Source organism: Triturus cristatus, chromosome 12 (genome assembly GCF_964204655.1).
Source record: "Triturus cristatus chromosome 12, aTriCri1.1, whole genome shotgun sequence".
NCBI lineage: Eukaryota > Metazoa > Chordata > Amphibia > Caudata > Salamandridae > Triturus > Triturus cristatus.
In genome coordinates, this window is record NC_140595.1 from 613,192,628 (window position 1) to 613,216,823 (window position 24,196).

At 44.4% G+C, this 24,196-nt stretch overlaps 2 protein-coding genes across 2 annotated transcripts in view; one reads left to right on the plus strand and one right to left on the minus strand.

Moving 5' to 3' along the window:
- Positions 1-24,196, plus strand: part of VPS9D1 (VPS9 domain containing 1) — a 436,405-nt gene that overhangs the window by 131,790 nt on the left and 280,419 nt on the right. The gene's annotated exons all lie outside the window — the stretch shown is intronic.
- IPO11 (importin 11) lies at positions 1,161-5,879 on the minus strand. Its single transcript, XM_085636710.1, has one exon. The coding sequence runs from the start codon at positions 5,750-5,752 to the stop codon at positions 2,828-2,830; it is 2,925 nt and encodes a 974-aa protein (XP_085492836.1). The 5' UTR covers positions 5,753-5,879; the 3' UTR covers positions 1,161-2,827.

Genomic DNA, 24,196 nt, shown 5'->3' on the forward strand with positions numbered 1-24,196 from the left:
TCTCTTTGGAGACTAAAAGAGCAGAGGTTTCGAATGGACTTTAATGACAACCTTCAGTGCTCTCTCCCAAAATTAGCTCTACAAGGCATTACCCAGGACCAACGTTTTTTTTTTTTTGTTAATGGACGTTTGAAACATCTACCTCAATGCTTTTCATTCATCTAATAACTTTACATGGCAGGTGAACAGAGGCAATGACCAATTCATTCACCTGAAAAATCAAGGCGCTAAAGCAACCACTTGCGGCTTCTTGCTTGACAAATGAGTATCATTAGAAGCAACACCCCAGGTACTTAGGATGGTAAGTTTGCTTGGAACAACAGCATTGATACACTTTGGGAGGGTGAAGAATGGTAATGCAACATGACTGAGGCATGAAGACATGCAGAAAGGACAACACCAATGGAACAATGAGCAGTAGTGTGTGTTGACTGTATATCTGGTCTATTTCATGAGGCGAGGCAAGCTTTGTAAGGGATAGGTGGCATCATCACTTGAATGAACAAGTGAATTGTTCTAAAATCAAATTATGAAAATTAAATAACTGTGGCAAAGTAGTTTGAAGGAACCAACTTATTTTATTAGGATTATTTGTTTGTCTCACAAAAGCCTTTGGATTTGTTAATAGACCGTTTCAAGCAGATGGAGCTACAAGAGAAGCAATAAAACAAGCTAAAACACAAGTGTTGTTTTTCTGCACAGGCCGAGTCCTTAAAAGGTTGGTTGCTAATAAGATTGTTTACCAAAAAGTGCGAGTATGCATTAGGTAGGAACATTTAGAGGCTTTTTCTAGAAAAACGTGATGGATGGGGCTGCAAAGAAAGACCTGCACTGGGTCTTTTCTAAGTGGGCAGCCATTCCAGAAATAAACAGCCTTAAGCTACATTTGCAGATGAAGTAAGAATAGGTTTAAACATGAAACACAATGCGTCACGGTTTTTAAAGACTCAAACTATGGGGGCCCCTTCCGTTTAAAACTTTAGTCTGGCTGCACGGTCCAAATATTATTGGTAAGACTGGTTACTTTCTTAGGAACATTGAAACCAGGCTACATGCCGACTAGCAGGTCAGAGTAAAATGTATTTCCAAGAGGACTACAAATTGTATTAGTCTGTACCACTCATTGAGATGCAGGCAAAAGCGCGAGTGGAAACCTGTTCAAACTGGTGAAAATCTTTATTCCCTGGAATACTTACACACCAATAGGCAGTCTGTCTCAGGTTCCAAACATTTTGAATTTTTTATGGACAGGGCCACATGCACTAATTATTTCCTCCAACTAACCATGAAGTTTACAGTGGCTTTTATTTCGCATAGAATTGAGATGAAGTCCTATGTAAAACCCACCAGAGCTTCCAAAAAAAAAAAAAATGCAGTTCTAGGAAATTTCCCTACAGCTCTACAATGTAAAATTGTAGAGCGTTAGGACACTGAAAGACCGTAAAATGCAAAGGAAGTGGAACTACATAAGAAATGTATTCCTTTTGCCAATAAAGGTTTTTGAAATTTTAAAAAAAAAAAAAGAAATGTTCATGCTATGCAGACTAATGGTTGACAGCATTCAAATTATGATTTTTTCCAAAACTGATCAATCAGTTGGGGGCTCAGGTAGAATTTGAAGTGGGTGGACAGACAAGAACTGAAGACTTGATACAACTTCTGAATTGGTTGCCTGTCGTCTGTTCTAAAGGTCTAGAAAAAGAACATATCTAATGACACTAAGGCAGAAAAACGGAATACTCTAGAAAAGTGGGTTAGTTGGGATGCTTTTGAGCTGATTAAATACTTTTGTAGTTTAAAAACGTATCTGGACAGTGGCAAGAGCAGAAGTTTTTGGATGGTTCTTTTAAAGGTATTCTACCATTTATTTTAAGTTACATTTTAAAAAGAACTTTCAGAAAAGGTGTCTAAAATGTAATATTAAGAAAGTCTAATTAAGAGCAATGGATACATGTAAAAATTAGGTTTACATTTAAAAAAAAAAAGCAATTTAATAACAGCACATGATTTAACTCCAGTCCATCAAAGGATGGCCATCAAAGCGTAGAATGTTTTGCTTAAATGGTATGAGGGATTGACCCAGGGTTTGAGAGTGCTTTAGTATGTCCTGGACACTCACTGTACTATTGTTCAGACACTTCTCGCGGTTACTGAAAATGTGAGATTCTGCAGAAGCAACATTTTCTGCATAATTATGGATTTGCCACAAACCATCATAATGTGCAAATTTAACAATATTTTGTTTCTAGCTAAAACTGACCAAAAGTTACTAAAAATGTGGCAGTATATTCCTGCGCTGTGAAAGGCACTTAGCAAAGGATGACTGGTCAACTTTCTGTCTTATTGCTGTAACTGTTTTCTAAGCTAGTAGTAATACGGAGGTGAAATCTTTGCAGACTGTGTTACTATGTGTAAAAACTACAAAGTGAAGTAATACCATCACAAAATGTGTTGCATTACACCTCATAATTTCCCTTTTTTACAGCATAATTTATCTTTCCCTGCCGCATAATTCCAGGGGCCCGACTTAAAGTCTACTACATGCACTATAATTTGGGTGAGATATGAGGAAATTCGCAAAAATACATTCATTTTAAAAATATTAGCAAATCACACCCATTAGAAAGGCTTATTCTCAAAAATACAACGTTTTCGCAAGGTGGCTGTTTGTGGATTTTATTTGACATGGCGCATTTGCCTTCCTTGCAATCAGGGGTTCCCTGTACGTTTTGGTTGTTTCTTTAATACACATGTGGTGTTCCCGGAGATTTTTTTCCAACTTACTCCTGCATCCTATAAATAGGCAAATAAAAAAAAAGGTCCTTTGTCAAAAACCTTGTAAAAATTGTTGTAATTGTGTGACCAATTCGGTGTCCACTGTTTCCATTATACACTGGAACCCCTGTTCCCCCAGTAGCTCTTGCTGTTCCTTTAGCTTTTCATAAGCAAACTGGTGCAACGACACTGCATGCACTGGATCCTTTAGCGCAAGGATTTTTTTTCTCTTGTCTTGTTCTGTTGGAGGTTCCTCATCCTCCGTAATTTGAGGCTCTTCGTAATGAGAAATAAACATGCAGTCTTTGAATGTTAATGTTTCTGGATCTTCTGTCATGACATCATGAAGACCTTCAACACAAACATTGATTATTCCACAAAATTTATCTTGGATAATTACGTTGGCTGATGGGAGAAGTGAAAGCAGCGCCAGAGCAGAAAGTTTCCTTCTTTCTGGCTGAGTAATATTGTCCATTCGATCTACCCACATTTCTATCAAGTTGCCCAGTAGCTGATCAAGCTCTTGATTCAATTCTTGGGCCATTTGGCCTAGTAGTAAAGAAAAAAAACCAATGTTCTGTAGTAAGACTCTACCAATGAGTCCCAGATAAGTGGACATCACCACCGGATATCTCTCTCCATCTATGATACCACGAAATACTGAAGGGAATATGGGCTGAAACATTTGGGGGCCCACTGTTGGGTTCACCTTTACGATGTTTTCCACTACTTTCAGTACATGAACTTGGCCTTCAATGGTTACGTCCTTTAGTATGTCACAGAATGACTGGCAGAGGGTGGCTGCATAAGTCTGCAGAAACTCTGGTGATGCCAGAAAAATGTAAGCATTGATGATCTGGAAGCAGGTTTTCAGATTCTCAGTACCCAGTTCCATTAATGCTGGCATATTCTGGAAGATGCGTAGCAGCTCTGGTGTAATACACTGGCTGTTTTCCAAGGTGACCAACCATAGCTCCAAGCCATCTTCCAGTAAGTAAACGTGTGGTGGCTGGGAAACATCAGTACTCAGCTGGATGACCGGGAGCAGAAAGGGGTATAGGTTTTTGCTGTCTTCGCCCAGGCCTTTAACCAGATGAATCAGTGTTGTTAAGATGGCACATTTGAGCATATTGTGTTCTTCACTTTGTTTCCAGAGGAGGGGTAGATACTGCACTAAACAGTCTACATATGGCCTAATCTGCATGTTGACGCGTTCAATGACACATGACAGTACATGCAGGACCTGCATCTTTGTGTCACATTCTGTGATCCGTTGGAGCAGCTGGAACAGGAGTCCAAACATGGGCTCCAAGTAGGGCAAAAACTGGTCTGTCCTAAATTCAAAGTCGTCCACCGTCAGCTTGAGAGTAGTGGCAGTCTCGATTCGTACTACCAGGTCCTCATCTTGGAGCAGGCGTAGAATGGCGTCGTACAGCACCGGTCTCAAGTCCGACTTGAACTTGACAGGGATCCACTGGCCAATGAGCCATATAACCCTGCGGCGCAATGGCTTGTAGCTTGGGTGGTCAACCTGCAACTCTGCCAACAGCTGCTTCTCAAACCATTGATCGAAATCCAGCGAGTCAAACAGTTCATATGCAGCTAAGCCCACTGCGTTGTAGACCGTGTCTTTAATAAGAATAGTGGAAAGATCCTGCAGGCTACTGGGGCTCGGCAAGCTGTGCACCATATCCAATAGTACGGGGGTGAGCAGTACACTGTATTCATGGAAAATGTCAATGAAGAGTACCTCTGCACAGGGTCTCAGGCTATACTTCCAAGAGTCGCCGCCCGTCTCCTCCACCGTGAAGCCCTCGGGGTCCTCCTCCCACATGGTCAACTCCTCCGTAGTTAAGAGAAAGTAGTTAGTGACCAGGCGACGGCAGATCTCCAGCAGGGTTGGGTAGGTGAAGAAGGCTTCTTTGATGCCGTGTGCTTCTAGGCTCTGCGCACTGTTCTGCTCTGGATCCTTAGACAGCCGATAGCCGTCGTGCTTGACAATCATTTTGATTAGGTTCATGCAGTGCACGGTAAAACGTTCAAAGACCATTCCCTCCCGAGCTGAGGTGAAGACCAGACGCACGGTAAACTCCAGACAGGGACGGATGAGCGGCAAGAAGGGGCCAGGGTGCTGCTCTAAGAAGTCCAGCAGCACTTTGCTCAGCAGCAGAATGACCTTGTGCAACCGCTCCCCGCACAGGTGGTCGGGGCCCAGTGCCCTGCTACACTGTAGTAACTGTTCCATGCGAGGCAGAAGACCTTGCAGGAATCCCATAACGGCGGGGCAGGCCTGCGGCTCCTCGAAACCCTGTACAGTCAGTTTGCGAAGCACCTTCAGGGACAGCAGGGCCCGGTCTATGGCACTGTCTGCCTCCTCACCTCCCTGTTCGGCCTGCCTAAGGAAGGCCTCTGCGTGATGTGTCCACAAGGAGCAGGCAAACTCGTACACACCGCCGGCCAAGTCACGGAATAGCTTCTTGTCAGCGATCAGACGCTTGGAAGCGAGGGTCTTGGTGACGTGGTAGAAGGTGAGCAGAGCCCGGTGCTGGCGTAGCGCCTCCTCGGCTCGCACGGCCTCTAGCAGAGCAGGCACAAGCTCGGGCCAGTGTCTCGGACAATCCAGACGTGCTACCTTAGCAATAAGCACAGCCATCTGAGTAGCGATCTGAGGCACCGGCTCGTCCAGGATACGAGCAAAAAGGCCAGCTCGAAGCACTGCTTTCTCGTCCTCAGGCAGGGCGTTAGGAGCAGTGACGCGCCAGTACCGATCGACACCATGCTTGAGGTATAGCGCAGCCAGCCAGCGCACGTTGAGAGGCAAGCCGCGCTCCGCGCACAGTGCCAATAGCGTCGGGTAGAAGCCGCACTGGGTCTCCCAGCCCTTAAGCTGCTCCTCTGCTGGCTTCAGCACCGCCGAGTCCTGGCTGGAAGCCCGTGTCAGGGCTTCCAGGACGGCGGAGGCGCCTTGAAGATCCATGGGGGCGTAACTGCCCAAGGAACGGAGCGAGCCCAGGGGCCGTTACGGGGCGACCGCCATCTGTTAACTGGCCGCGAGGCACTTCCGGCGATCGGGCATGGGTTTGTTGCGGCTCGTGTCGCGTAGGACGTGACGTTGCCCCTGAAAATGTAGTGTATTCTTTCGCGCTCCGGAATAACGTCACTGTGGATATCAGAAACACTAGACCGCTGCGTTTTGTTTTTTGGGAGGCCGTGTTGGCCACTCATAAAATCTCAATAATATCAATAAGGTGTAAGAAAGTAAAACCCTGCTGCTCTTTCATAATCCTGTCCTTTTCTCCATTGCTTTCAACTTCGAAGCGAGCCGCTTTCTGGACGAACGAATTTGGCCGCCAAACAGTACATGCCTGTCTGCCAATAGGCATCAATTATGTAACTGTAGTAATTCTAATTAGAGGTGCTCGAACTGAAAGGAAGAATCGAGCCAGGGGTCCGTCTTGGCTGTGAGACCGTATACGAGCCGAACATTCAAAAAAAGAAAATGAGCCTTGTGGTTCTGTTTTTTGTAAATTGCAGTAAAGGCATGTTGTGCTAAAAGGTGTGCAAATAAACCACGTCTGGTTAAAATTGAAAAACTAAATGTTTGTTAACTGAGCATTTGTGTTTCATGTTTCACAGCCCAGACCCGAGAGGGTTGGGGTCAAGGGGCTAATTAAAATTTCAAACAAACCCTACATTGACATTGGCCTCTAACCACCAAGATAACTTAGTGAGATAAGTTCTCATTGCTGTCACAATGTGATCTGTAAGTCAAATTTAACAAGCATTTGCAATACAATAGGTCTCGCATTTATAAGAGTTTGAGCTATTGGCAATTGTAAAATTACAATGCCTTTTATTTATGTTTTGGTTTTAAAACAAATAAAAGGTATTGTCATTTACAATGTCAGTAGCATAAACTCGCATAAAAGCAGTGTGTAGAGTGCAGCAGTGTGCGGCGTGCAGCAGTGTGCGGCGTGCAGCAGTGTTTCGTGTAGCAGTGTGAGGCATGCAGCACTGGCGTGCAGCGGCGTGCTGTGTGCAGCAGTGTCATGCAGCATGCAGCAGTGAGTAATGCAGCAGTGTGTGGTGTGCAGCAGTGTGTGGCGTGCAGCAGTGTGTGGCGTGAAGCAGTGTTTCGTGTAGCATTGTGCGGCGTGCAGCAGTGTGTGGCGTGCAGCAGTGTGTGGCGTGCAGCAGTGTTTCGTGTAGCAGTGTGCGGCATGCAGCAGTGTGCTGCGTGCAGCAATGTGCGGCGTGCAGAAGTGCGGCATGCAGCAGTGTGTGGCGTGCAGCAGTGTGTGGCGTGCAGCGGCATGCCGCAGTGTGTGGCGTGCAGCAGTGTGTGGTGTGTAGCAGTGTGCGATGTGCAGCAGTGTGAGGCGTGCAGCAGTCTGAGGCGTGCAGCAGTGTGTGGCGTGCAGCAGTGTGCGGCGTTCAGCAGTGTGCGGCGTGCAGCAGCGTGCAGCAGTGTCGTGCAGCATGCAGCAGTGAGTAATTCAGCAGTGTGCGGCGTGCAGCAGTGTGCGGCGTGCAGCAGTGTGTGGCGTGCAGCAGTGTGTGGCGTGCAGCAGTGTTTCGTGTAACATTGTGCGGTGTGCAGCAGTGTGTGGCGTGCAGCAGTGTGTGGCGTGCAGTAGTGTTTCGTGTAGCAGTGTGCGGAGTGCAGCAGTGTGCGGCGTGCAGCAGTGTGCTGCCTGCAGCAGTGTGCTGCCTGCAGCAGTGTGTGGCGTGCAGTGGCATGCTGCAGTGGGTGGCGTGCAGCAGTGTGTGGCGTGAAGCAGTGTGCGGCATGTAGCAGTGTGCGGCGTGCAGCAGTGTGCGGCGTGCAGCAGTGTGAGGCGTGCAGCAGTGTGAGGCGTGCAGCAGTGTGTGGCATGCAGCAGTGTGTGGCGTGCAGCAGTGTGAGGCGTGCAGCAGTGTGAGGCGTGCAGCAGTGTTTCGTGCAGCAGTGTGCGGCGTGCAGCAGTGTGCGGCGTGCAGCAGTGTGCGGTGTGCAGCAGTGTGTAATGCAGCACTGTGTAATGCAGCAGTGTGTGGCGTGCAGCAGTGTGTGGCATGCAGCAGTGTGTGGCGTGGTTTGTAAACAACAAGAAAAGCGGACATCAAAGGAAGGGTGGGAGGGAACGAGCATATGGGGTGTGAGTTATAACTAGGGCTCCCAGTTTTCCGTTTTTACTGATTTTTACAGATAAATACAGACAGAAAACTATTTTTTTCCTGTCTGTATTTATTTTTAAATACAGAAAAATACAGAAAAAAATTCTTCTTTGGATGTTTTTTTCTACTCTCAATCATGAGTGCCAGGTCAGTAAGTGTACAGATTGAGAGGTAGGGCAGATGAAAAAAAGACAGAACATTTCCTAATTAAGCTTAATTAAGTGCAGATCTACAGTTATTTATGCTATTTTGCAATGCAAGTGTTTTCAGATAATGCTATTGCACTGTATACTGCTGAAACCTTTTGGGCATTCAAATGCAAATGTTCATTTATCAGTCAAATAAATGTGGAAAAATACCCATTGCAGCTTCATTTATACAGAAAAACTAAATAGAAATGGATAAATACAGACAAAATTAGCAAAAAATAAATATGGATAAATACAGACGGAAATGAAGAAAAAATAAATACCATAAAACCGGGAGCCCTAGTTATAACCAAAGTTAATTGTTGTAAGAGGGGATGCAGGAAGTGAAGCCGAGCGCGCGCTGGCGAAAGCAGTCTGCTGCTTTCAAATCCGATGCCAGATGCCAGCTTCGCCCTTGAATGCCTCACATGCACTGGCCATAAACCGCATTCCTAAGGTCTTGTGCCCCTTACTAAATCTCTCTGAATGCGTGAAGCGGCGCACACGCAGGAAGGAGCTGGTGGCAAATGGAATGCACCTGGTTGTGCACGTAACCGCCACCCAATCCACCTGGGAAGCCTTTGGGAGCATTTTCTGAAGCCCCTACATAAGTCTCGCTGTGCGATCGCTTATGCGATAGCCAGGCAAGACCTAAAAATGTTGACAAACCATCTCAGCTTTTCACGCCATTCCAATGTCAGCAAGCTGGATGTAGCATATCGATGTTATACACACTAGGACCCTCATGGTTCTGGGGTAGACTCTGAACACAAACTAGTCACATGCGGGGAGGTGTTAGGGTGCGGTTAATGTTAAGTATGAGATAATGTGAAGTGTGTGCAGAGTGTAGTAAGTACGACTCCGCAAGCGGAAATGGTTTTCCAAGTTTATTCCAGGGTACAAGTCGGGGGTGCACGTGGTTGGATAGCGTCCACCCTCTATTTTCACAGGGTGAACGCTGTCCACCCTGCCTAAAATTTGGGCCCCACTAAATAATGTGCTGAACTCATCCTAGTGTCATTTCCAATCACCGGAACAGTTTCAGCAACGCCTGCACTTTGTCTGCTTTCCATCTGAAACCAGCAACAACGTGTAGGGGGGTGGGGCTTTCTTATTGAAGACTCCTGCTGGGCCCATAACAGAGGCCGCATTTAAGGGGGTCATCAGGCCTCCTTTTGTGAGTTTCTTGGCTGGGAGCAGTCAGGAGCCTCACACCTAGATGCAAATGAAGCGGAGGGCAAACAAAGGTTAGCACTGCACACATACTTCAGAGAGGCATCTTTTCACTTTGTTCAGTCCCTGTTTAGGAGGTATGCATGAACTGTAAGAATGTCAGATGTGTTGGTCTTTCCCAATATTTACACACAGCAAATTGCATTTATATAGAGCTTACTACACCTGAGGAGACCTGGAAATAATTTAAGTGCCACTATTTCTTCTTGTACAGCCCTACTCATCCCAATGCAGGGTGTCAGAGCGCTTTACATCACCACACGCATATTACATGTACAATACATTATATACGTTTGTAAAGGAATGTACAGGATGTGTTACATAAAACTGGGGGATTGCAAGGTGTAGAAGCCACATATCATCTTCCATAGCTCACTGTGCTATTATCCTCGCAACACGTTCAAACGTATACATGATAGACCTGCTAAACATATATGTGAGGGCTTTAGATCTGATGTCACTTCTTGTGATGCCACTTCCTGTAAAGTCGTGGCTTGCGATGACACTTTCTATGATGTCAATTTCTGTGATGCCATGTGTGATGTCATGCGCCGTGATGTCGTGCGCCGTGATGTCTAACTAGGTTAGTCCCCCCCCACTTCTTTTTTTAGGACTTATGCCTTGGTTATTCCATAGGAAAGAGAGCTTTACAGACTTAGCTGCCTCTGCCCCAAACAACCCCCAGCATGCTCTCATCCTCATTCCAGTTCCACCCCACCGACATTCTCCCCACGCGCTTGATAGCCACCTCACTCATCGGGATAATGTCTGATATGACACATCTTCCCATTTTATACATTGACAAAGAAAGAAATAGCAACAATAAAAAGTGCAATTAAAGGCAGTATATTATGATACTAAAAAGTACACTATAAAACATGACAATGAAATATCAGGAATACAGACTCTGATGTTCTAACTTACAATATAATCATTCAACTTAATTGGTAAGTTCGCTGGTCTACCCAAATGTGTAACTTTCTCCCCGGTATCTACCCTTGGTACACTTTGTGCAACAGGTGGAAATGATGGTTCACTGATACACCAGAAGTCACTACACACCTCTTGTGTACTACAAGGTTGCACCCCATCACCTGATTCCACATTGTTTCCTTTTCCAGTTACGCCATTGAGATTGGCCACTGTTTCGGTACTATCCAAAACATCACTATCCCAGATCCACGAACCTGAGGGATGGTTTCTGTCACTCCTCCATGAAAAGATCTTGTTGCATTTTGCTAATTTGCTACAAATGCCAAACCTCCAGTTCGGCTGAACAGGAGAAGACCCTCCTCACCCTCAGGGGTTAAAAAAAATGACTACTGCCCCTTTTGACAATCTTGCTAACCTTATATCGCACCGACTCCCCTTCACACATATGCACTTCTGTGGTACTACTCTACATGTCATAGTACTCCTTATACGTATTGCGGGCATTCATAAAATTTGCCTTGACTACTTCAGGTGACCATTTGCTGTGCATTTCCTGAGACGTCCATGCTGAATTGTCTCTCATGAAAGGGTGTCCTCCCCTCAAAATCTTAAAAGGGCTGTACCCAGTTACTGTGAGTGTATGAATTTATTTATTCAAGTGTTCAGTCTTTTAAAACCATTACACCAAAACCACATATTTTAAATGCATAAAGCATCTTAGTAATAGTTGTTTGTAAATGTTAAAACCATAAATCCTTTTTCCACACTTAGTGGACTGAAGTTCATTTACTATTTTCCATAAAGTGCTTTAACCTTAAAAATCGTCATCATTATAAAAACAATCTATACGTTTACGGTTCAGTGTTTGTTAAACATTGGTAAAAAAAATACTACTCATTATCTGTAAAATGTTTTAGAAATTGCCATTAATTCTAACAATCAAATTTGGATTTCCACTGGAATTCGTCCTAATTCTTTTAAATACACATTTAGAAATGTTACCCCCCTGCAAACTAAGGGGACTGAGGCCCCGCCTAACCAGGTGGTTACAGCTTCACTGCATGTTTGAATGTTCATATTTATAAGTATTTCTTTTGATAAAATCTCTCTTTCTTTTAAGAGCTTTGGACATGCACAGAGAATGTGTTGTAGAGATTCTTGTTTTAATCACACAGTCTGCATTCTTGATTTTGATTCTGGTCTTTCCAGAAAGGGATAAGATCCTTTGTTTACCACATGCTAAAGCGTAATTTTATGAATTGATGTTTTAAGGTCATTGAAAAGCGCGCTGATAAATATTCCTGAGGCTTCCTTGTACTGTATGACTTAATCACCATCCAGGCATGACATCTTTGTAGTAGAATGTTCTCGTCTGTTGAAAGAGACAGGAGTTTTATTGTTGAGTTCATTGCTTTGTTAAAAACATCTTTCTTGATACAGGAATTCCAGATGTGATGCACGCCAAGATCCTCTATAACCTGGATTAGATGGCAACCCCAGGAGCCTTGTGTTTTATTCTCTATTTGCGCGTCGATTTCTTTCAAGCACAGGTTTTCAATAGAAAATTAGATAGATTAGATAGATGCGCGAAGTTTCCCCCATAGTTTAATAAATGCACCCTTGCTCCGGAATATTTTGTTGGACAAGCCAAACTCGAGTCGAACTTGTGCCGGTGATGCTGATTGCTGAATGTGGAAGACATTTTTATAAATTTTTGTTTGGATTTGGTTTAGAGTTGGAATTTCACGACCCCTCATTGTTTCAGTTCCATAGGTCACAGATGGCATAAACTGCATGAGCATGAGCATGACCGGTAGTAGCTGGCCATTGGATGGGCAGCTTAATTTCTTTTTTTATAATTTAAAGCCATGTATGAGATTTTGGGCTTTGACCCACATTGCTCAAAGCTGCTGTTTGTAACTCAGTTTTTGTTCGAGATTAAATACGAGATATTTATATGAGGCCACAGCCTCAACTTTTTTCCCGTCCAGATTCCACGAGTATTTCTTGTACTTGGCATCCACTAACCGTACTACCTTTTTTTTAGTTAAATTTAGTTCAAGCCCCTGCGTTTCCATGTACTGGCTAGTGCACTCATGCCACGTTGTAACCCAATTGGGGTTTAGCTTAATAGCACTATATAGTTAGCATACAGAAGACACCTGATTTCCTCATTATCTAACGTTGGGGAATGACTGTTTACTTCCCGGAGAGCTTCTTCAAGATCGGATAAGTACAAGGTAAAGAGACTTGGGGCTAGCACGCACCCCTGCTGTAATCTGTTGTAGGTATCGATTTTCTTTGTTACACAACTGCCATCCCCTATTTTTACTTGGGGCCTTACCTAAGTATAGTTCTTTAATGGCGTTCAGTAAATTTCTTGGGATATCCCAGTTGGCCAATTTTTCCCATAGAGGCCTTCAGGGCACATGGTCGAAAGTTGACTTGAGGGCTACAAAGCAGGCGAACAGCATTTTCGTCTAAAAGCGTTAGTGCCGTCAGATTTGTTAGTGTGTCTGCACCGACCCTGAAGCCTCTTTGGGTCAGAGGTATCTGTTTGTTATCATCTGACCATTTTTAAAGATGTTCTAGCAGACAGGCTGTGTATAGCTTAGCATTAACATCTGTTAATGCAATAATTCTGTTGTTGATTGGCTGTGACGGAATTCCACCTTTGAAGATTGGGTGGAAAATGCTGCCCTTCCATGATTCTGGGTTTTTAGCTGTCTGAAACAGTTCGTTAAAGAATGTTGTGAAATACTGCGCGCAGTATGTTGCTTCTCTCTTATAAGAGAGCGTTTGGAAAATCTGTTTGGGCCTGCTGTGCCATCTATATTTAATTTCTTTATGATTTTTATTAATTGATCTATTTCTGTTACTTCAAAGATGTTTTTACTCTGAAGATGTTTTTACTCTGGTGGACAATTGTGCCTATTGTTCTCCTTGTGAATCCCTGGGGATATCTCAGTTGCTGGTGAAGGGCCCATCCTTCATTTGGATATTGCGTCTTGGCTGTCTGTTTTTAATTTGAGCTCTGGTTCTTTATACATTGCTTGAACGCAGACCTCCCATATATCTGCATTGATCCCGGCATTTTATTGTCTGGTATTCCCAAGTGTCAGGGCGTTTATCAGCTGGCAGTATTTTTTACTGTTCTATTGTTTACTCGCCAGAAGAAGTTTATTCCAGATATTGACTTAGTAGTTTATTTTTGCTTCACAACAGCTTTTCTTGTATTGGATTCTTAATTTTTTTAGCTTACATTTGTCTGGTCATCATCCTCATTTTAACTGGTTTGAAACTATTCCTATTTCTCGCGATATTAGCAGTTTTAACTTGCGTAATTCAGTGCTGTACCAGAGTTGGTGATCGTTCACCTGATTGTACTTCCTGTGGAGGTTATGTTGAGGTCGTTTCTTTTTGGATGGGGATTTTTCCAATAAGGCGGCTTTTATGATTTCCCAGCCCTTTAGTCTCTCACCATTCACTGATTGTGGAGCTACTTGATTACTCGTTTCCTTTATTAATACTTCTTTTGTTCCTGCTCAAAGGTATACCTCGGCCATCGCCTTCTCTATCCCTGTGCCTCGCCATCTCAGACTTTTTAGATTGCACGCGAGGGAAGCAGAGATTAATTTGTTAGATGCTGTCAGCCGAGTAAATCTTTGTTCAAGTTGCATTGTTGGAGGAAAATGGTCACTCTCCGTGCATTGAACAATTTGGAATTTGTGCGTCTGGAAAGTTACGTTTTCACTCACTAGCGTGTGATCGATTATTGAGCTCTTTTTCCCACTTAAAAAGGTGATTGATGCTGGTGAATCCTCTTTAGTTTTTCCATTCAGATGTTTCTAGCTGAGTTCTAAATCTATTGCCCATTTGGTGATTGTTCCGGAGATTTTTACACAAATGTGTGTTGAAATCACATGTAATAACGAACTGCTCTTGAGAGTATTGCCTATGCATTATTTTTATCATTTTATACAGTATTTTCATGTGCTCCTCTTTTGTCTCTCTTCTCTTCTCTCTTCTCGGGTGAATATTGACGTTTACTAGAATTATAATTATCGGAGACAAACGAATGTTTTGATTTTACAACTTCGTTACAAGGACCAGTCTTGTCCCTGTTGATAGTTTTTCCATCGACCAGTTAAATTTAGTTGAAAGATACGTAGACAAACTCCCCTTAGGTTGACCACATTTTGATGATTTTACTACAGTTTCGTGATGATCAGTATAACCTATGAGATGAAGTAGTGTTAGACTCCAAGTTTCTTGGGTCAGAATGATGTTGTAATTTAAAGAGGAATTCCATGATGTCATTATTTTGTATGAGATTTTCTAATCCATTTGTGTTCCAAATGCAAATATTGAGATTTTTTGGATTTTCTTGTGGATCTTTGCTCTTATTTTCAGGGATGCATGTAGGCATGGCATTTCTGTGACCCCGTCCTTTCTTCTAGTGTTTCCCGGTTATTCTTGTAGTATTCCTGCGGGCTCCTGCCGGGGAGGACAATGCTTAGGGACTTGGTGATTTTTAGATTTTCAAATTCTTTTTGATTGATTCTGGCATCAATGACACCCATTAGAACTGTTCCCCCTCTTTCTTTTATAGGAGGTAAAGAGCCTGGGTAGCATGGCACCACAATCCTTTGTAATTCGATACCCCAGGACTTGAACTTTTGCTGGTGTACCATTATAAGATCTACTATTTCTGATCAGGTCCAGTTTGTTAAAGTTGCCTCTTTGTTGTTCAAAAATAGATGAGATTTAAATTTGACTGATAATAAGTTAGAGGTTTTGATACTGGCTATATCCCTTATTTCCCTTAATCAGTTTTATAATCGTACCTCTGTTTAAAGTATCAAAATTCCCTCTTGCGATGTAATTCGAGAGTAACACTAGTTTGTTTGAATGGTTTCCATTTGTTGTAGGCTGTAAATCTAGATCAATCTTCGGAAGAGGATGGAGGGCTTTGTGAAGCCTACGATCTTCCAAATACCGATTTGTACATTGCACTTGAACTGGATGTATGCCTTCTCCTTGTTGCTCTTGGGTGCTTCTTTGCTTCGGATTCTCATATATTTATTACCTTGTTCACTGATTTCCTCCAGGCTTGTGCCTCTGGTGGATCTTTTCCTTCCTGACTTTGATGTAAAAAATGCGGGAACATATTTACCCTAGAGTGTTGCATATTAGAGATGGGCTCGTGAGAGGCTGTTGTCAAAGCTTGTTGATCTTTGAATTTGTGTAAGGAGAATGGGCCTGTTGTTCTCACGTTCCCTTTAGATTCAATTACTGGATTTGATTATATCTTATTTACGTCCTCCTGAGTAGATGCCGTTTTGTTCTTATGTTGAGTAAATGAATGCCGTATTTTGTTTTGTTGAACTAGTTTCCCTTTGTTACGAGTTTTTCTTATCCTCTCTCTTTTCCTTTTTTTGTGACCACCAGCTTTTCTTCCACTATCTCTGTATTTTCGTTTTCCTTTTTTCTGTTACTGGCAGGATGATTTGTATACCTATTAGAGGTATTTTCTTTTATTTCAGTTAATTTAATGTGTCCCGAAGAGGGAGTTTGATGTATTGGAGCTGTCAGGGACTGTCCGGGAGGGACTATGTCAGGAACACAGTCAGGGACTTGGGCAAGGACTGGGAACGGGTAGAAAACGAACTCCGAGAGGAGTACAGCGCTGCCCAGGATCACACAGGAAGTCAGAGGAGGAAAAGGGATCCAAAGGGGAAGCCTGTACAAGTGAACAAGATGGCTAAGACTCAGAAAGGAAGGGCACTCACAAGGCAATTTAGCATTCAGACTAACTACACCCAGGACGGACGTGCAAGACATATATATAATACAACATTAACAATAAAGGGGAGTGTGGGGTAAAGCACTCAGGAGCTCCACATGTTAAGACTGAAGCTCAGTAAGTTCCTCACCCACAATTGCTGTTACAGATACTGACTGCAAATACCCACATATAGGATATGCATGCAAAGGCAGGGTCTGTGGAACTTATACCTGTGGTGATGTTATAAATGCAACTCAAAGACAATACTCACAGTGAACAAGAAACACCTCCTAGGTAGTCAGCTGTGCCCACAGATCCTGGCGATCAAACAGGAACAGGCAAGGCAGTACCAGCAATGGGGGAAGAACTAAACACAAGCACAATAGACAAGGAGCTAGCAAGGAGGAGTGCTTAACAGGAAAGGAAGGAAATAACTGTGCACACTTGGCAGAAAGCAAGTAACAAACTTACAAGGTAATAGAAGCAAGACAGCAGAATAGAAAAACAGCAAACTATGAACTTGAACCAAGGAAATGGGAAGAAAGGCAGGGACTGGAAAAGGATATACAGAAGGGGAGGCTACAATGGTATACTAGAATAGTGCAGGTTCAGGAATCAAGAAAACAAAGTAGCATAGAAGGCAGCGCTGGGGCAGGACCAAGAATTAAGCTAAGGCTCAAGAGTCAAGGTAGCACTGCAGGCAGTGCTAGTTCAGGAACAGGGAAATTACTATAGCTCAGGAGTCAAGGTAGCACTGCAGGCAGTGCTAGTTCAAGGAAATAGCTACAGCTCAGGAAAGAAATAGTCAAGAGAGCACTGATAGCAGTGCAAATCAGGAACAATAAATAGCTGAAGCCCAGGAACAGGAACAAAGAATAACTATAGCTCGGGAACTCAAGAAACAAGGTAGCACTACAAGCAGTGCTAATTCAGGTACAAGGAATAGCTATAGCTCAGGGACTCAGAAAACAATGCAAGCAGTGCTAATTCAGGAGAAGGGAAACTGCTGCAGTTCAGGAACAAGGAATTCTAAGGCTCAGGACTTTCAGGAATAAGGAAAACAGCAGGAGCTCAGGAACAAGGAATAACTAAATCTCAGGAAACACTGGAAACAAGAATATCAAAGGCTCAGGAAACACTGGAACAAGGATCGGTTTCACTGGTGCACAGCTACAATGACCAACCTTGGCCTGAAGGGAGCTGGGGCTTAAAAGAGCTCACAGTAACCACATGCATCTGGTGTGAGTAGGCCAGCAGCAGCCAGCCACAGGTGAGCATAAGTCCTCCACCCATCCTTGGCCTGCAGGGGTGGAGACGAAGCAGTGAGCAGGGAATTCTAGGCAATGGAGTTTCAGGCATGAGCAGGATGGCTTCCACAAAACCCGGCATGGATTGGGAATAGATGTCAATTCCCGAATAGTGTCCAAATGGCTGGAAGTCAGTATATACATGAAGGGGAAGGTCTGGGAGCTTATTACAACACTGGAGAGTCCCACAGTTCAGCCCCCTGGTGGTGGACACGAGAACGCAGGGAGCAAGTCGTGACAGGAGTGTGGTTCTCCTTTATTTGAGGCGATTCGGCTAAAATGTTTGTATTTTTTGGAGTAGTTTCTTCGTGTTCATAGACTCTTTGTCTTGTATGTGACCTTGCTGCTTGCGCTCTTACTTCTATCAATATATCCGTCAAGATTGATGAAGAAATGTGCGGATTTTCACCTGTCTTTGAACATTGGCAGTTGACTTGCTGTGTATACTTATACTTAACCTCCCTGTGGCTTCGGCTGCGGTCTCGCCGTGCCCATGGTCTGACCATACCCTCATCTCCCTCTCCATTCTCCGAAACCTGATGCCCAAAACCCCGCACACCAAAAACACCTGGGCGCGGAATTGGAATAGACTGGATTATCCCTCCTTGACCTCCTCACTCTGCAACTCCACTCCCATTCTCGCGGGCTTATCATCCGCCTCTCAAGCCAAGGCCATTAACACCTGGCTGGCTGGAGGCTGCGACTCAGTGGCGCCCTTACGCCGCATTTCCATCCGCCGACCTAAGGACTCCAATAGATGGTTCGATGACCACCTAAAAGATCTCAAACTGAGCGCCCGTCGGGCGGAGAGGCAATGGAGGATAAATTACAGTCCCTTATCAAAAACCCACTTCTTATCAACACTGGCTAAATACAAAACAGCAATCCTGGCTGCAAAAACCTCCTACTTTTCTTCAAAAATAACTTCTGCAAAAAACAAACCCAGGGAAATCTTCGGCATAGTGAATGACCTGGCATTCTCAGACCGAACCTCGTCCCAAATTCCTCCTTCCCAGTCTCTCTGCGACCAACTTAATACCTACTTCTTAGAGAAAATTGCTACCATCAAGACCAACATCCCACCACCCTCGTCTGCCTTCATTGATACCTCCCCCCCTCCCGTCCTACGCCCTTTTACCTCCATCCCCCCTCTCACTCAGGACTCTTTTTTAGAGATACTTCCCAAAGTGAAGTCGGGGTCTCCTGCGGACGTCTGCCCGGCACGAGTCCTGCAGCAAATTTACCTCTGCTGCCCTGACCCCCCCCATCGCCTTCCTCAACAGCTCTCTGGCACAGGGCGTAGTGCCCTCTGTGCTAAAGGCAGCTACAATAGTGCCCATCCTGAAAAAACCTGGCGCGGATCCTTCCATCTTGGCCAACTACCGCCCCATCTCCCTGCTACCCTTCCTGGGCAAGGTGATGGAACGCCACGTCACCGCGGCACTTAGCGCCCATGTCGAGGCAAATGGAGGATTGGCATCCCGCCAAGCCGGGTTCCGCCCCAGGCATTCGACCGAATCAGTCGTGGTCGCAGTCTTAGACAAACTCAGAAGGGGCATGGATGAGAACAAACACCAGGCACTGGTCCTCCTTGATCTCTCCGCCGCCTTTGACACGGTGGACCATACCATCCTACTTACCCGTGTCAAGGCGGCTGGTATCGGGGATCAGCTCTGGTTTGGCTCTCCTCCTTTCTGCGGGACCGCACTCAGGCGGTTCGGCTAGGCGACTTCACGGCCACCCCTCTCCCTGTCACTTGCGGTGTTCCCCAGGGTTCCTCTCTCTCTCCGTTGCTTTTCAATCTCTATATCTTTCCTCTCATTTTCGCACTCCAACAGCTGGAGGTCACCGTTTATAATTACGCGGATGACCTCCAGCTCATCTTTGATCTCTCCCCCTCTCCTCTTTCTGGCTCTCTTCCAGTCAACTATGACTTTCATCAGGGACTGGATGAACCACAACCACCTTAAGCTTAACCCGGATAAAACCGAGCTGGTTCTCACTGGTGGTTCATCCAGCCCCTGGAACTCTTTCTTTTGGCCCCCCTCTCTCGGTCCCGCACCTACCCCTTCCACCACGGTCAAAACGCTCGGTGTCAAAATAAACAACCAGCTCACTCTCCATTCACAAATTAGTTCCGTGGTATCCTCTTGTTTCCTCACTCTCCGCACGATCCGCACTGTTTCCCGTTTTTTTTCCCCCCAGGCACTTAAGATCATCATGGCCGCACTAGTGATATCGCGACTGGACTACGCAAACGCTCTTTACCATGGTATCCCCGCGTACTGTCTGCGTAGACTCCAGATTATCCAGAACCAGGCAGCTCGGCTGGTGTATGGCCTTCCCCGATATCACCATTCCACCCCCCTTCTCAGGGAGCTTCACTGGCTCCCTGTAAAAGAACGCTCCCTTTTTAAGATCGGCTGCATGGCCTTCCAGGCCCGTCAGGGCACTGCCCCCGCTTTTATCTCTTCATTAATTAATCCGTATGTACCTGCAAGAGTACTTCGGTCTTCCTCTAAGTCCCTTCTTTTGACCCCTCGTTTCACACGTAAAAAGTGGGGCGGGGCCAGCTTTTCCACCCTGGCTCCAACGTTTTGGAACTCACTCCCTGACCATCTCCGCTTTGCTACTCAGTACCTCCCCTTTCGTAGAGATTTGAAAACGTTCCTCTTCAGCCAGGCCTTCCCCTCTTAATCTCTCTTAATATCTCCTTTTACCTTTTCTTCTGGCCTTCTCCCTCAGTTGCCAATTCCCCTAGCGCCAAGAAACCGCAAGGTGTACGCTGCGCTTTAGAAATATTTTTTAAATTAAATTAAATTTTAAATATACTTTGGGCTGTCGTAATCATATCATTAAGTGTCTGCAGCTTCTTGTTTATTCCTACTATGTAGGTTACCATTATGTTTAGAAGATCCACTTGGAGGTCGTGTTTGTCCACTTGATGGGAAATTGCTGTTGAGATTGAACCCAGTATCGATAAAAGAACACCCCATGTACTTGATGGAACTCGCTCACTTTCGTCTTTGAGTTCATTGTTTGTTTTGGGGCCGGGTAGGCTACTGGGAGCTGGGTATTGGTCCTCAAGCAATAGCAAGTTATTTTCAGTATCCCTTAATGTTGTGAATGGAGAGTACTCCTGTAGTTTGATGTCTTTTTATCTGATGTAAAGATACCTCCTGTGTAACTCACAACTGTCCCTGTTGTTTTTGTGCCCAAGTTTATCCCAGCCACTCCATGCAAAGTTACAGATGAGGTCCATGGATAATGAAGCTTTTGTGCACTCATGTTATGTGAAGTTGATGTTGATTCTAATAATTCAATTAATAGATGTTCCAGCGCTTCGTCTGGTACTAACGGACTTAATGGTTTCCGTTGCTGAACTAATTTGTCTCTCTGTCCCGGCTCCTTCCAGCAGCTGAGATTTAGTGAGAAAAGAGAATCACTTGAGGTTTGATTGTAAACTTTGGCTTCTGTTGTAACTTTTTTTGTTTTAACTGGGCTCTTCAGGATTGTATCGACTGCTGAATCTGCATGACCTGCTTGATGTTGTCCTGTCTTTCTAAAAGCACCATTGTTACTAATTGAGGTTCTTCTGCAGTTTCCCTGTCAGATTGCAGAAGCAGTTCAAACACTCCTTGGGTTATAGTTTCTGTCTGAGATGAGAGACTCATATTGATTATGCTTTCTTTTTTTTAAAGTTGACTGGTCCTTTTGTTGTTAAAAAATCTTTTATCTTGTACCCCTCTTTCTGTAATGTGATAGGCCCACACCAACGTGTGCTCCTAATTTTTACCAGCATTGATGGCAGCCTGAAAGCTGCCCATAATGACACTGATTAAACCTTTCAACAGCAGCTTTACAAGCAGGATAATATACATGAGTCTTCTTTTACTTAATCCCATTCCTATTCAAAAACGTGTAAACTTCTCAGCAGTGAAATATGGTCTATTATCTCTCAGTATTGACTAGGGAATACCTTCTCTGTGGAATACTGTCTCCAGGAAAGTTACAATTACAGCAGCATCTGATGTTACACAGACCATTAACTATGGCCACTTGGAATACATATCTAACAATACCACTATTTATTTGAACACGCCCTTACTATCCAACACATGGCCCAGAACATCAATAGCTAAAACCTCCCACAGACCGGAAGGTATTTCTCTAGTGCCTACAACTAGAGACTTATCCGCGTTGATACAATGTTCATACGTTCTGAATTTTTTTTCGATAGCTGTGTCCATGCCTGGCCACCAATATGAATTTTTAAGTCTACGTTTAGACTTAACTACCACCTGATGACCTTTATGCATTAATTCCAGAATCCTCCATCATAGGCTCTGCAGTGGAATGACTCTGTTACACCTTAAAAGGAAACCAGAACCTGAGATAGATATTTCATCTCTAAGTTCCCAAAAACACTTGCATTCCTCTTCCACCACACTTTTGTCTGGCCAGCCATGCAGTGTGTATTCTTTGACTTTGCTCGAGGATAAATCCTCATTATAGCCAATTTCTAATTTGGAATCAGAATTATTTTCAGTTCCACTCTCCTCATTAGCTATGCTAAAGTCATCCCACTCGCTTCATTCCAGCCCCCTTGTAGGGGTGATCTGCTGAGTTAATTAGCTACCATGTTCCTTTTCCCTGGAAGATGCTCTACTCTCTACGTTTAAGCTAGTAAACAAAGGCATACCCTATCTATGCGGGGAGTGGCAATGCTAGAACCCTCTGTGGTTAAAATATCACCAGTGGTTTAAGTTTGTACGTATTGTGAACTCTTTACCCCACACAAATTGTCTAAATTTTGCCATGGCCTATACACACGCTAACATTTCCTGTTCAATTACTGAATATTTTACCTCGGGGATGGTTAAAGATCTAGAAGCGAAATAAATTATGCGTTCCACCCCATCACTAGAAATCTGGGACAACACTGCCCCAATCCTCTTACCACTGGTGTCAGTGCTAATCACAGTTTTGGCTCTAAGATCAAGTCCTTGTGAGGGTATCGCTTCACAAATGTCTAGTTTAATTTCCCCAAACTGCTTTTGGCATACAGTACTCCACTCAAATACCTGCTTAGTGCACAGGAGTTGCCTCAAGTGATACGTTTTCACTGCAAACTCTTCCACAAACTTGGCGTAAAACTCGGCTAACCCTAAAATTAATCTCACTTTTTCTTAACTTGATGGAGCAGGGTCATCCTTAATAGACTCTAAGGGGGTATTAGGATGCCCTAGCGGTAACTGGACCACCCGTCTGCCATGCGGCGGTCCCGCAACTCCAATTATGATACAGCCGCGATGGTCGCATCTGGCATTTTACCATTGTGACGGGTGCTGCTAGTTGCATAACATGGCAGGCACCGCGCGGTGCCTGCCACCTTGTGCATGGCAATGTAGGGGGGGTACCATAGGTACCCCCTAAGTGCAGCCCTCCATCCCCCGGGGGCCCGCAACTTGCCCCTAAAGCAAATCCCCGCCAGCCTTTCCATGGCGGCATCACCGCCATGGGAAGGCCTGGAACACCACACATCATAATATGGATGGTGGTGCCTGCTAGGTAGGCACTGCCACCATATATGTGCCCCAGCTCCGCCGTTACGAATGGCGACCGGCGGAAAAGCGGCGGATGGACTTTCTGTCCGCCGCGTTACCCACCGCCATTGTAATCTGGCGGTGGGTGAATCAGGTTACCATGGCGTGACAGTCGCCCCCGCCTGTACGGTGGTGGCAATTGTTGCGCCATCCTAATCACCCCCTAAGACTTCCTTTTTGGGAGTAATACCACTGCCACATACCTCATGCCCTAGATAAGTTACAGATTGTTTCCTAAACTTACATTTGTTTACTTCAACCATCAAGCCACACGTTTTCAACTTCTCCAAGACTTCATATAGCCTACAATTATGTTCCTCTTTGTTCTTACGCATGATCATTATGTCATCCTGGAAGTATACTGCCCTAAGGATGTCCTGCAAAAGGCTCTTCATTAGTCCTTGGAAAACTGCTGCTGCCGTGGCCAGTCAAAATGGCATGCAAATAAACCTGATGCACCCCACCGGCTTTCTGTATGGTGTGAGACTCTACTGTCTGGATTCGGAGTTACCTGGTGGTAAGCTGAAGCTAAATCGATCATGGAGAATCACTTCATCCCTTTGGTCCTTCCCAGCAATTTGTTTATCTAAGGCATCGGAAACTTGTCCACAACAATATTTTTGTTGAGGTCCCTCAAGTCGATGCACAACCTCAATTTACCATTTCCCTTCCTGACTACAAGAAGTGGTGCCATCCACTCTGCACACTCCACTGCTTCAATAATCCCTTTGCACTCTAAATCTTCTAGTTCTTTCGTCACTTCATCCCTAACACTGAAGGGAATGTTCCTCACCTTGTGGGATAGGGTACAGCATTCTTTTTTAAAACTATTGTATGAACAAAGTTCTTTAGATTGCCTATTCTTCCTGAAAACACTTCTGGAAATCCTCTCCTAAGCTTGCCTACAAAACTCTGCTCTGTGTCCTCTAACACTAGTACTTGGTCCACACTATTAGGGTTTAATGTAATTTTCAAGGCTTTTTGATCTAACCATCCTAACACCGAGGGTCCTACCTCAGACACATACAGTTTACCCACCGTCATTCTACCATTAAATTCAAAAGGTAACACACAATAACCACACATAGGTATTTTCTCACCCGTGAATGTGACCAGGTGGATGTCTAATTCTATTAGCTGCATTTTTACTAATTTCTCAAATTCCCTTTCCCACACTGCTTTGTTGACAATAGTAAATGGCAAACCAGA